Source organism: Pogona vitticeps, chromosome 4 (assembly GCF_051106095.1).
Source record: "Pogona vitticeps strain Pit_001003342236 chromosome 4, PviZW2.1, whole genome shotgun sequence".
Lineage (NCBI taxonomy): Eukaryota > Metazoa > Chordata > Lepidosauria > Squamata > Agamidae > Pogona > Pogona vitticeps.
In genome coordinates this window covers 231,872,472-231,885,676 of record NC_135786.1, presented here as the reverse complement: position 1 = coordinate 231,885,676, position 13,205 = coordinate 231,872,472, and the positions used below count along the sequence as shown (strand labels likewise).

At 44.3% G+C, this 13,205-nt stretch overlaps 1 protein-coding gene across 5 annotated transcripts in view; it reads right to left on the bottom strand.

Annotated features, from left to right (window-relative positions):
• The window catches only part of KHDRBS3 (KH RNA binding domain containing, signal transduction associated 3), a 137,420-nt gene that overhangs the window by 49,022 nt on the left and 75,193 nt on the right, over positions 1–13,205 (bottom strand). For all 5 annotated transcript variants that reach the window (XM_078391663.1, XM_020815146.3, XM_072999368.2 and 2 more), the window contains exons 4-5: positions 12,018–12,164; positions 5,377–5,516 (exon numbers count right to left, since the gene is read on the bottom strand). In XM_078391663.1, the coding sequence (XP_078247789.1) occupies positions 5,377–5,516; positions 12,018–12,164 (287 nt within the window). The remainder of the gene's footprint in view (positions 1–5,376; positions 5,517–12,017; positions 12,165–13,205) is intronic.

The following is a 13,205-nucleotide window of genomic DNA, read 5'->3' as shown; positions in this document are numbered from 1 at the left end:
CATAAAACACCATGCTGATCTTAAACCAGACAGACAGGGTACATAACAACATCTACAGATGGTACATGACCCCCACAACACTGGCTAAAATAAGCACCCAGATTTCAAATATATCTTGGAAATGTAAACAGAAAGAAGGAACATTTTATCACATGTGGTGGATGTGCAAAGACGCCCAAAGATACTGGAGTAAAGTGAAACAGACGCTACAAAAGATATTAGAAACTTCAATACCGATGGTACCAGAACTATTCCTATTAAATATCTTGCCAAATATACTAGACTCTGAAAAATCATATTTAACTATTCATATTATAACAGCAGCAAGAGTATAATTTTTGCAAAACACTGGAAGGAATCTAGAACACCGCAAACAGATGAAGTGATAGATAAAATACTTGAAACTGCAGAAATAGACATACTGTCAGATTGGCTAGATGCAAAAAAGAAAAAAGACCATCGGAAAATTTGGTCGCAATTATATACATGGTTACAAGGTAGATAGAATAGTGGACTGATATCTAGTTATCTGTATGGCTGCAGAAGAGACAGAATAAATGATGGATAAAGACTATCAGCTACATAATCAATAATTAGAACAATATATCTGTCTGAATTTGATTTTTGCCTCTCACACAATGTCTCTATTTCTTTATGATATGTGGAACTATTTCTAGAAGAGAATGTATAGAATTACTATGAAAAATATTGATTTGTAATATATCCGTTAAAATCCACCCCCTCTGAGCATACTCTTATCCCAGCTGCCCCTTACCTTATCCTACCTTTATAAGGAGAGAGAAATTTTTTAAAAAAACCCTGTAAAGTACAATAATCTTGTGGGAGGGAGTCCCAGAGTCCCAGAGCAGCAACAGAGACCCCACCAAGTGTACCTGTGAATGTGGTGGGACCGAGATAAAGGTTTCTCCTGATGGTCCTCTCTCTAGAGGGTCATGGTCTAAGAAACAAGGGGTCACATAAAACAGCATGTTGATCTTAAACCAGACAGACAGGCTACATAACGTCTACAGTCTCACACCCTAAGCTTGTGACTTAATTTGCAAATGCCTGAACAATCTCACTCACAGAAAGAGAAGCATGAATACCTGCTATGAGACAGCAATCATGCACTTCTGATGCTAAATTTAAAAGATTTTATGAATCCTAAAAAGGGTCTAACTTGCTAAAGCTTTGGGAAACAAGTTTTCTTATGTATGTATTTTTATTATTTCAGTACAGGGACAGGAGAAGATGAGAGGAGAGAACATCAATTTAACTGAGGAAAAAGGAAGCAGGAAGATAAAGGGGGGAGATATATACAGTGGTGCGTCGCATGACGTTAATTTGTTCCGCAAAAATTGCTGTCGAATGAAAACGTCGTCATGCGATATTAAAAAAACCCATAGAAACGCATTAAAACCCAATTACTGCGTTCCTATGGGCTTAAAACTCACCGTCCAGTGAAGATCCTCCATAGTGCGGCCATTTTCGCTGCCCGTGCAGCGAGGAATCCATCCCAGAAAATAGCAGGCGGCCATGTTTTTTACCTGGCGGCCATTTTGAAACCGCCGATCAACTGTGCGAAAATCATCACTTTGCAATGAACAGTTACCGAAGCAGGGAACCAATCATCGCAAAGCGAAATTCTCCCATAGGGAACATCATTTTGCGATCGCTTTTGCGATCGCAAAAACTTCGTCGTGATGCGATTTCATCGTGAAACGGAGCGGCCGTCTTGCGGGACACCACTGTACATATATATTTGACCCAACTCCGGGAGGCAGTGGAAGACAGGAGGGCCTGGCGTGCTCTGGTCCATGGAGTCATGAAGAGTTGGACATAACTTAACGACTAAACAACACAACAAATTTATATATATAGGCCTCTTTGACACGGAAGGTTGTCGAGATGGAGATTTTTGGTGCGATGCTAATACCGGACCGGAGGAGGCAGCTGGTCGAGCATCTGCAGCCAGCAGGTTAGAGAAGCACTGGGAACTATTAGGTAAGGAAGTAAGACAGTCTACTCGCTCATCTAATGTCGGTGCCTGAGAAGCCAGTTGATGAGATGGAAGTCCTTCTTCATCATCAGAGGGTGAACGTACAGAAATTAAACTGCCAGGTTCAGAAACCTGCTGTGGCGGGACTGCCGAGCTCTTTGATTTTGTTTGTTTAGATCGTTACGGTTGCGGGGAACCGGATCAGGAGGAGGCTTTCGCTTTCCGGAAAGCTTTGATGTTGAAGTTTTCGATGTCAGCTGCTTAGATCTGTGCGTCTTAGAAGTTTTCAACGAAGTGGAAAACGCATCAGAGTGAGATGGAGTAGCAGAGGAATTATGTTTCAATGATTCTACAATGGCTTTTTCCATGGCTTTGGCTTGTGAGGTGGTTTTATACATAATTTGAACCCTAGGTTTCGCCAGGTGGAAAGACTGTTCCCAGAGGCAGAGGCAGAGTCGAGACAGGTGAAAACGGAGGACTCCTCGTTTGAAATTTTTACAATGAGGATATGAGGAGGTTTGATGCGCCTCGCCTAAACAAAAAAGGCACTTTGCGTGACCATCTGATAGCGGGATCTTTTTATCGCAAATCACAGTGCTTGAAAAGAGGCCATGAACAATAAAGAGAAGAAAAAGAAAAATCGTATCTGTATCTTTGATTAATAAGAAAGAGAAAAAAATGTTTTGAGTTCTGCAGAAAAAAGGATTTGTTTGACTTTGAGACTCACAGAAGATAGATGTATGAGGCTCTTCAACGCGGCGGTTGAAAGAAACTGAAGGGAGAGTCGTGGAGCCAAGGTACTTATACAGAGGGGGAGGGGTCTATTCTAATGTGTCTTTTGCTACCGCAAAAGTTCTAGAATATTCTGAAGAAGCTCTGCGCAGGCGTGGATCACCCACAGTGTGATTCACGGAGGCCACAAAGAAGAAAGTTTAAAGTTTGGTTTCACTGGTCCTGATGTCATAAGATATCCCTTGCATTTTCCATCTTAGAAAGTGCTCTAAAGCCATTAGAAATGTTCAATATATTCACATATTGCTTTAATCCTCAACATCAAACAAAAATCACACGCATACATTAACTCTATGAACATTCCAACTTATCAAAGACCTAGCTAGAATGAATGCAAATTCTTCTGGTGTACCTGGACCCAGAAGCTTTTAACCACAGATACAAATTGCAGCTTGGCCAAAAATATTTCTGCAAATATAACTACTGTCTGATTTAAAAACTGGAAGCTGGGAAGAAATCTACTGCACAAGGTTGGATGAGAAGAACAGAGATCTAGACATCACATTTTGGTTCACATGCATGAACCATGCTCAAGACTGAAGCCTTACATCTGCCACAGTCTATATACCTCAGTCACAAAAGACACAGAGACATCCGTTTCCTAGGGGTGTTTGTATGTTTCTAGTCTTGAATGCCTGATTGCAGCCCTTCTGACTGTATTTCATCATGCACAAACATGGGTTCTTGCTGGAAGCTAGGATGAGTTAAGAGAAGACAAGAGCCTTCAGCACGTGACATTCTAATAAAGGAAAACCCAGGAACTTCATGCTGACTGGCTTGTGTTTTGCATGATGAAATGCATTTGGACAAAACTGCAATCTATTGTCTGAGAACCTTGTTTGCAACTGCAAAACAAAGTATTAAATATGTTTATTTGCTTTTTCTCTCCAGTGGGACATTGACACATGCAAACACCCATACACAAGCAGAGAGAGAAGCAAACATGTGTACACAGAATAAACTCCAATCCCTTTTCTTAATGGCACAGCACTTGAAAGACATGCATACATCTGGCAATGGTGTATTGTGTTGAAAAAGAATAATCTTTTAATGTATTCTCGAAGGTTTTCACGGCCAGGATCTGATGGGTGTTGTGGGTTTTTCGGGCTCTTTGGTTGTGTTCTGAAGGTTGTTCTTCCTGACGTTTCGCCAGTCTCTGGCAGGCATCTTCAGAGTAGGAACTCTGTCCATGCTCTGTTGCTGTTTGTTGGATAGTTGAGTAGTTATAGCTGTGGGAACAGCTTTTTGTCCTTTTCAGGAGATAGGGTGATCAGTGTGTTTTTGTTGTGGATGTATTGTTGTGATAAGTGGGTGCTCTGAAGCAGCCCAGATGGACTGCTTGACAAACAGTGTGCAGAAAAGGAACTCTGCACTTTCTCTAATTAGGCAAAATCCCATTAAAAAGGCAATGTTTTCTAAGGAGCAGAGGGTAATGGAGAAAGGAGGGGGGTAGTATTTTGTGTGTGGCCAGAAAGAAAAGAATCATATGAAGTGGTGAGCTACTTTGGAGAACCCGTTTAGCAACACACGCTCCCAACTCAGCTTTCCATTTCTCACACCAAGTCCCATGGTTAGCCCCTGGGATGAGAGTATGGGTCTTAGCTGGACAACTAGGGTCACAGTAGGAGTTCCCATTCTGAATGACAGGGATAGTCCTGGCCTCCTCTTAGAAATCCACTCCTCTTCTAAACAAGGATTGTACCGTTATCGAAAGGGGATCCTAACACATCCCTGTATTCACTTGCAATGTGGCTCATTTTCCCCTTGGTTGCTATTCTGCTATTCTCTCCATTCCATCCCCACCCCACAAACCTCCCTTATCTTCGGTATCTTCTTGCATTATACCAAGCAACAGAAAATCACTGGCCACGGTTAGTTACACAGTTAGATGTGCTTAAAGCACACAGAAATCAGATCTATGCACCTCTCGTTTGCGGGACATCATGGCACCCGAATGAACACACAAGCCCTGAATGAAACCTTATCTCGTTTCCTTTTCCTCATACGGCTTCCATCTTTCCCTGCCTGCCATGTGTGTGTGCTGTCAAGTTGGAAACAACTTATGGTGACCCTAAGAGGACTTTCAACGTTAAGTGAAATATATTTAAGGACTGGTTTTATCAGTGCTATCCCCTCTCTCCAAGCTTCCATGGAAGATCAAGGATTTGAACCTGGGCCTCCTGCGTCCTAGTCTGTCATTCTATCGGCTACACTATACTGAGTAAACACTGGGTTTGTCTCCATGAATATCAGCAAAACAACCATATCGCTACATGGTCCCTGCATGTGGTATTATCTGAAAGGAGGATTCTATTTTACAACATGTCTTAATAAAAGAAAAGCTTTTTTTCCAGGAAGGAGGGGGAATCCTTTAACCTTCAATGAACTAGCCTCCTTTTGTAAAGAAACTTTTCCCCCAGTTCATGTGTGTGTGTATGTGAGTGTGTGTGTGTACAGTATGTGTAAATGTGAGCAAAAAAGCACAGTAACACCATAGTCAAATGGTTATAGAGGAGGATATATAAAAGAGACTAGCAAAGCGCTTCTGCCCATGTAAAAGGTATAGAAATGAAGCACCCCCTTACCTTGCCAGGGTAGGGGTGGGTACCCCCCTTGCCCGCAAAGTCGGTTTTCCACGAACTACTGGAACTTCTGCGTTTTCTGAGCCACCGTTCAAGTAAGTTAATTCCTGCAATTGTGCCTGTCGGATTTCATCATTGTAATCCTAGAGAAGAAAGGGGAGGAAATATTCAGGCATCTCGGAAGACACTCCTGTCAAATATTTAGAGACAAGTGATTATTTAGCGTTACAAATATGCTAAACACTTCCACAAATATAGAAGACCCTGGACCTGTAGGAACAGATTCCTTTTAAAGAAAATATTGCAGTCTCACAGGATGCGAGAAACTATCTTAAATCCTTGCACTGCACAGAGACAACCCAAAAACAGAGCTAAAGGCCACTTTTCTTTTGAAGGTTGGTTAATAAGATGGGGGCAAGTATTTGGGACACAAGAACTGTCTTGCTGGACCAGAATATCTAATCCAGTATTTGTGCTTTCTATTGTGGCTAACATCCAAAAAGCAAAAGGATGGCTTACTCCTGGGTGTCCCCAAGCCCTGCTATTCAGGTCGCCTACTGCTCTGACAAAGGAAGATTCCATTTATTTGCCATGGCTGAAAGCTACTGATGGAGATAATCTTCCCTTAATTTGTTTAACACTTAAGCAATGAATAGCAGCTGTGCCCTGTGTGCATGAATGCCTAAGAACAGTTGGTGCTCCCTCGTTTTTTAGTCTTCATCTTAATGAACCAATAGTCTGCCACACACTGGTATCCAGCAGAGATGACACAAGGGATATCTCGCTTGTGCATTTGCTTTCCAGAGCATCAAGTGTAAGGTAGGTCTTGAACGAAGGGCAAGGTTCCTCTCTAAGATGCACAATTGTGCGAGTGAGTCAAACTCTTCCCCCTCTGCACAGCTTTCCTCCTCCGTATACCTTGAACCCTGCTCAGCAGGACTGAAAATTAGAGGGAACATTGACCACGAGTGATCAAGATAATTCTTTGATATCTGAATGATTCAGTAACTACACCAGCCTTCTAAATAGACCAACACTACATTCTCAGATCGATCTGATGAATTCTCCATGACCTTCAGATGGAAGGCAAGGTGAAAGAAAATACTTTCACCTTGAAATGAGGGAAATGACAAAAAAACCCTCTTTTCCTCCTTTCTCAGAGTTTTCTAGGAAGCAAGGACTTGATGTAAGTCCTGCACAAGTCCAGAACATGGGAATTATGTGGAAAAAAACATAGGATGGGGTGACAGATGTACTAAAATAATAGCAGGAAAGTCAGAAGAAGCCTGATTAATCATTTGCTGATAGAGAGAAGATGAAGTAAGTTCTACCACATGAGTGATGGATGCTTCTCCTATCACCAGCACTGTCCATGAATAACATGGGTGTATATGCTATGAACTGTATTTCCAATAAGTGTATGTAGAGGAAAGTAAAGAGATGCCAATATACTCTATGTTTTAACCATGAATTTACTGGTTTGCCTTGTTGACTGTGAATCAATTCGAACAAGATTTACAGTTTAATCAACAAATGCCATATTTGCAGAGCCAGGTCAGTACATTTCTTTATTCCCAACCACCTGACAGGATGCAACTGGCTAGTTTTAAACTATGGCCCCAAAACCACCTGATAATCCCAACAAATGTGTTCATTTGCCAGACTGACATTGTTTGACATTATACATGGGCCAAAATCCTACTGCCAGAATAACACAAATGGCATGATTTTTGCTGGGGAACTGCTGCACATTACAATTTGAGTAAGCATTATTTGTTGCATGCTGAGCGGCATTCATTGTTACACAACAGATAATGTCTATACTGACCTAAATTCCAGCAATCTGGTGCAAAAGGTTATGCCATTTACATTACATGGACAAAATGATTTTGGCTACTTTTTAATTTCTGTACAATTTATTTCTTCAACTCCTAGAGTTGCATTTGTAAGAAGTATCCAAAATTATACTAGAACAGCAAATACAAAATCAGAGAGAAACTCCCAACTGGCAGCAGGGTTGCTTAAAACAAGAGTAAGCAGTTCTAGTTGGTACCAAGAATATGAAACGTAAGCTGATTATACCTGATTAGACAACCTGCTTGATTTCTTCCCATCTAGACAACCCATGGGCTAACATTTTGAGAGTGATTTGATGTAAAACTACTAGAAAGAATTCCAGTCAGGCGTTCAATGACATAAATAAGATGCAGGCAGCAAACGTTTCTACTCTACCTGGAATTCCTTTCAAGACTATTGCAAAATTCAAAACAAAGTTATTTCACAGCTCTCAACTGTACAGAAGACTTGAAAGCACGGAACACCTTTTCCACGTTCAAAGGGGATGCATTCTTCCTTGTCCGGGACATAAAAATAGATAAGTGAGCGAATGTTGGCATTTCAGAGTTCGATTTCTATTTTCAGGGGATTCTATAATTGAGTCAGACAGTGTTCTGTCAAGATGTAACAGGGATGACAGAGTCCAATATAGTTCCTTTCATCTTACTCCAAACCTTTGCACTGTGTGTGGTTCTCATTTCCCACTGAAGAGATTTTATTCATAAATACTTTGAAGCTTTTATTATTTTAAACCGTACTGAAGGAACAGACCACATTTTGTAAGACAAACGACTCCAAATACTCTTAGGGCTGCAAATCAGGAGGGTGAAGACAGTACCAATTTCAAAATGGACTTTACTATAATGAAACTGTATGTCTTTCAGAGGGGTAGCTGCAGCAAAAGCAACGAGTCTCGTGATACTTTGAAAAGTAAAGTTTTATTTGATCCAAGCCTGCATGCATGGAAGCCCACTGCTTCATATATAATTTATTGGTTACTATCCATTTGGAAATATTAACATATACACAATGGTTGCCCACATTTATGTACAAACTGTGGGAAAGAACTGTACAGATCAACAAAATGGGCAATTTCATCAATATCACTTGACTACTGTACAATTGATACGTTTTTCGTAAGTAGCCAAGCTTTTGCCAAGACGTGCTGACGCCAAGATCACTCACTCTTCAAGATGTTAAATCTCACACTACTGTTGAATTGTAGCTTTCCACCAAGCATCAGCGGTGGTACATCAGACATTAATTTGGTCTAAAACCCCGATCCCACAGTACTGTTGCAGCTAGGGTGAGAAAGAAAGTTTCCTAAATTCCTCATTCTTGTCTACTTGTGCAATCTAGCCACCAGAAAAATCCTCATCATTCACATCATGAAGAAGAATGTTGCACTTCCCCACTCCCAGCCTGCAAGGACGAGACAAATGGAGATTTACTAGATGCAACACTGCATGAGTAAGACCATCTCCCTAACAAAGTTGCATATAGTCTAATAACCCCAGAGTTCCTGCAAGGGGTTGAAGACAAATGCTTACTCAATAAATTAGCATTTGCAGAATATACAAGATCAACTCAAGCCTGAATTATCTCCGGAGGCACAAATATTGGAACTGAAGCTGCCCTACTTTGGGCACATCATGAGAAGGCAGGATTCTCTGGAAAAGACAATAATGCTGGGAAAAGTGGAAGGCAGGAGGAAGAGAGCAAAACCAAATATGAGATGGATCTACAGTGGTGCCTCACATAACGATGTTAATTGGTTCCAAACAAAACATCGTTATGTGAAAACATCGTTATGTGAAGCACCATTTCCCATAGGAATGCATTGGAAACCGGTTAATCCGTTCCAATAGGAATGGATTATCCGGTTTTCTCCCTCCCCCCGTGGCTTGGATCTGACCCACGGCGGCTAACTCAGCCATGGCTTGACTCCCTAGAGTCCGGCCATGGCTGGGGTAGCCGCCGTGGCTCGGATCCAAGCCGCGGGGGGAGGGTGGTGGGATTGGAATGCCTTTCAGGCATCCCGGGCTTGGATCCCACCCGCCGCCGGTTAGGGTAACCGGCGGCGGGTGGGATCCAAACCCGGGATGCCTGAAAGGCATCCCAATCCCACCACCCTCTCAGCCTGCCCCCACAGCTTGGATCCAAGCCGTGGGGGGTCGCTGGGAGCGGACACCCCCCCACCCTGCAGCCGCCGCTTGAAGCCTCCCCGCGCTGCTTTCCCCAGCCATTCTCGGACGTCCAGGCGTCCGAGAACGGCTCGGGTAGGCGGCCCGGGCAGGCTTCAAGCGGCGGCTGCAGGGTGGGGGGGTGTCCGGAAGGTTTCCAGGCTTTCACCTGGAAACCTTCCGGATACCCCCCCCCCCGTCCCCGCTGCTGGTAGCCTGCCCGGGCCGCCTACCCGAGGCGTTCTCGGACTTCCAGGCGTCCGAGAACGGCTCGGGTAGGCGGCCCGGGCAGGCTTCAAGCGGCGGCTGCAGGGTGGGGGGGTGTCCGGAAGGTTTCCAGGCTTTCACCTGGAAACCTTCCGGATACCCCCCCCCTCTGTCCCCGCTGCTGGTAGCCTGCCCGGGCCGCCTACCCGAGGCGTTCTCGGACTTCCAGGCGTCCGAGAACGGCTCGGGTAGGCGGCCCGGGCAGGCTTCAAGCGGCGGCTGCAGGGTGGGGGGGTGTCCGGAAGGTTTCCAGGCTTTCACCTGGAAACCTTCTGGATACCCCCCCCCCTCTGTCCCCGCTGCTGGTAGCCTGCCCGGGCCGTCTACCTGAGGCGTTCTCGGACTTCCAGGCGTCCGAGAACGGCTCGGGTAGGCGGCCCGGGCAGGCTACCAGCTGGGGCTGGCTGACGCTTCGGAGGAGCCGCGGGGAGAGGCCTCCCCGCGGCCCCTCCGAAGCGCCGGCCAGCCGGCCGGCATTCTCAGGGCAGGCGCTTTGGAGCAGCCGCGGGAGAGGTCTCCCCGCGGCCGCTCCAAAGCGCCCGCCCGGAGAATGCCTGCAGGCTGGCCGGCGATTCAGAGCGGCTGCGGGGAGACCTCTCCCGCGGCTGCTCCGAAGCGCCGGCCAGCCAGCCGGCATTCTCAGGGCAGGCGCTTTGGAGCAGCCGCAGGAGAGGTCTCCCCGCGGCCGCTCCAAAGCGCCCGCCCGGAGAATGCCTGCAGGCTGGCCGGCGATTCAGAGCGGCTGCGGGGAGACCTCTCCCGCGGCTGCTCCGAAGCGCCGGCCAGCCAGCCGGCATTCTCAGGGCAGGCGCTTTGGAGCAGCCGCGGGAGAGGTCTCCCCGCGGCCGCTCCAAAGCGCCCGCCGGGGGCCTATGGGGGAAACATCGCTATGCGAGTTTCCTCCATAGACAGCCTCGCTATACGAGGCAGTAGTTTCCCCCAGAAACCCCCTCGCTATGCGAATTCATCGTTAAACGAAGCATTCGCTAAGCGAGGCACCACTGTACTTCCTAATAGAAAGCCACACCATTGAGTTTACAGGAGCTGAGCGGGGCTGTTAAGGACAGGACATTTTGGAGATAGTTCATTCATAGGTTCGCCATGAGTTGTGGGTGATCCGATGGCACGTAACAAAAATAACCATATTTAAGGATTATCATTGTTTGTGGATCCCCATTTCATTCCATTTTACATCTTCACTAGAAAATACAGGTGGGGTCCATAACTAACTAAAGCCCCCTCAATTTAAAAAGGTGTACACGAAGCATGGCTCTAACCCATATCTATCTATGCATGGATTTCTTTAATTCAGGAGAGGGCAAGGTGCTGATGTTGTTGGATTACAACCACCAGCACCTAAATTATAGCCACAAGTGATGAATGTTGGGAGTTGCCGTCTTATCGAATTTTGAGCATCCTAGCACCAATCAATGTCTGTCTCATAATCTGTCCTTCATTCTCCCCTCAGGTGATGCATTAAATTTCAGCTGCTTTTCCAATTATAAATGCTGCTTTCCTGGAGCAGATCACACCATATAGCAGCAGGTACCTGTATGTTTTGGGATGCTCAACAAGCTTTCACAAATGTGATGACTTTTCTTACTTACAGGTACACACGATGGCTATTTGTTATTGTTTCTTCCTTTGAAACAACATTTTAAAGAGGAAGTTTAACTTACTAGCAATTGCTCCATCTTACTGCATTAGTTTTTAGGGAGACACTTCCACACTATAGACAGGATATAAGAACATGAAATTAAAATAAACTATAATACTTTATGGTTCCTTGAGAGTTTGATTCTCCACTGTTCCTCTTGGGAGAAAAGCTAGCTCATGTTGGCCTTGGGCAAGCTGCACAATCCCAGAGTGCCAACAGAACAAGGGAATGGTAAACTACTTCTGTATACTCTATCTCAAAAACCCTGGCAAGGGTTGCTATAAGTCAAAATTGACTAGATAGCATGTAATTATTTTTCTTAGTTATTCGTACAAGGCAATGTCCTCTACTTTATGATTTCCATTATACCACAAGGGCTTTGAAATGGTAGTCATAAGATGAAGCTGTGCGGAGCAGCACATCACAGTGCCATAATTCCTTCCAGTAGCAACTAATGTCTATATGTATTTGCTGGGAACAACGTTATGATGCTCTTGTTCATGAAAGGAAGTCATATCTGACAATGGCACTCTATGACGAATTCAGTGCCTACAATGTTTGCCAATGTGTCGACCAAGCAAATGTTCAAATTCAATTTATCTTCAAACCTGCCTGTTTTTAAGGAATCACGCTCTTATACAACTGGGGCTATTTTTAGTACAGAATATCAAACGAAATTTTAAAGGCTATTATATACTAACAGGAATGAGGAATTTCTTAATTTCTTCCAGTGCATGACCCATTCTTGCATAAGCTTCCGCTGGTGGGGCGAAGACTTCAATTAACACATGCAAATCATCATTCAGGTGAAAGTATTTTGCTTCTCCACTTTTCCTCAACTCTTCTTCCTGGGAAGACAGAAAAGTTACAGAGTCATCATATTGTAGAACGCAGAAGTGGTGAAGTTTGCCATTTTACAGATACTTTGTTATATTGCTCATTTATTACTGAAAGAAGATGAGGATGGAAATAATTTACAATGTGGAGTGACACCTCATAGCTTTTTCAAATAATGATATGGTTGTTACACAAGTCAAGGGAAAGGCATGTGTTGTCGATGGATGAATCTTGCCATCTCTACTTAGGTGTAGGGAAGACTTGTTTAAAATGCTGTGGAGATGCTATCAGTCAGAACAGACAAAACAGGGTCAGAGAGACAGTCTGAGCTGATATTAGGCAGTTCCATCTGCGCCTAACATGCCCATAGATATTCTAATGCAAAGACACTTTTTGATGGTAATACAATACAATCGACCCATTAAAAAAAATTACAGCAAACCAGCAAAACTACCACATAACCCTTCTCATTCAACATTCTACCATTTCTTTGCACATAAAGATGAAGATTATCCTAAGAGCCATTCATACAATATAGACTACGGCATACTTACAAAGGTGCACACTATATACAGATTGGTGCTTTTTTAACTACCATTTCCAGAATTCTACACAAATCTGCACACTTCTGGCACATGCAAATCTCTCCTCAGGGCTACAGCAGCTAGGTACCTCTTCATCATAACTAGGGCTAAACATTAATGGGGGAGCCATGACCAATCGCCATGCTTGAAAATAAACAACACTCTCCAATGTGTATGAAGGATTCAGCACAAACTGCTGTTTTGTAAAACTACAGTGGTGCCTCGCATAGCGATCGCTCCGTATAGCGATGAAATCGCTTTGCAATGGACTTTTTTCCATCGGAAGAGCGATCACTTTGCGATGGTCCCTATAGGGGAAATTCGCTTTGTGATGATCGCGGGGAAGCGATCATCGCAAAGCCCCCATTTTCGCACAGCTGATCGGCGGTTTCAAAATGGCCGCTGGAAAAACAAAATGGCCGCCCGCTGTTTTGCCTCACTTTAGAGGCACTGAAAATGGCCGCCCCT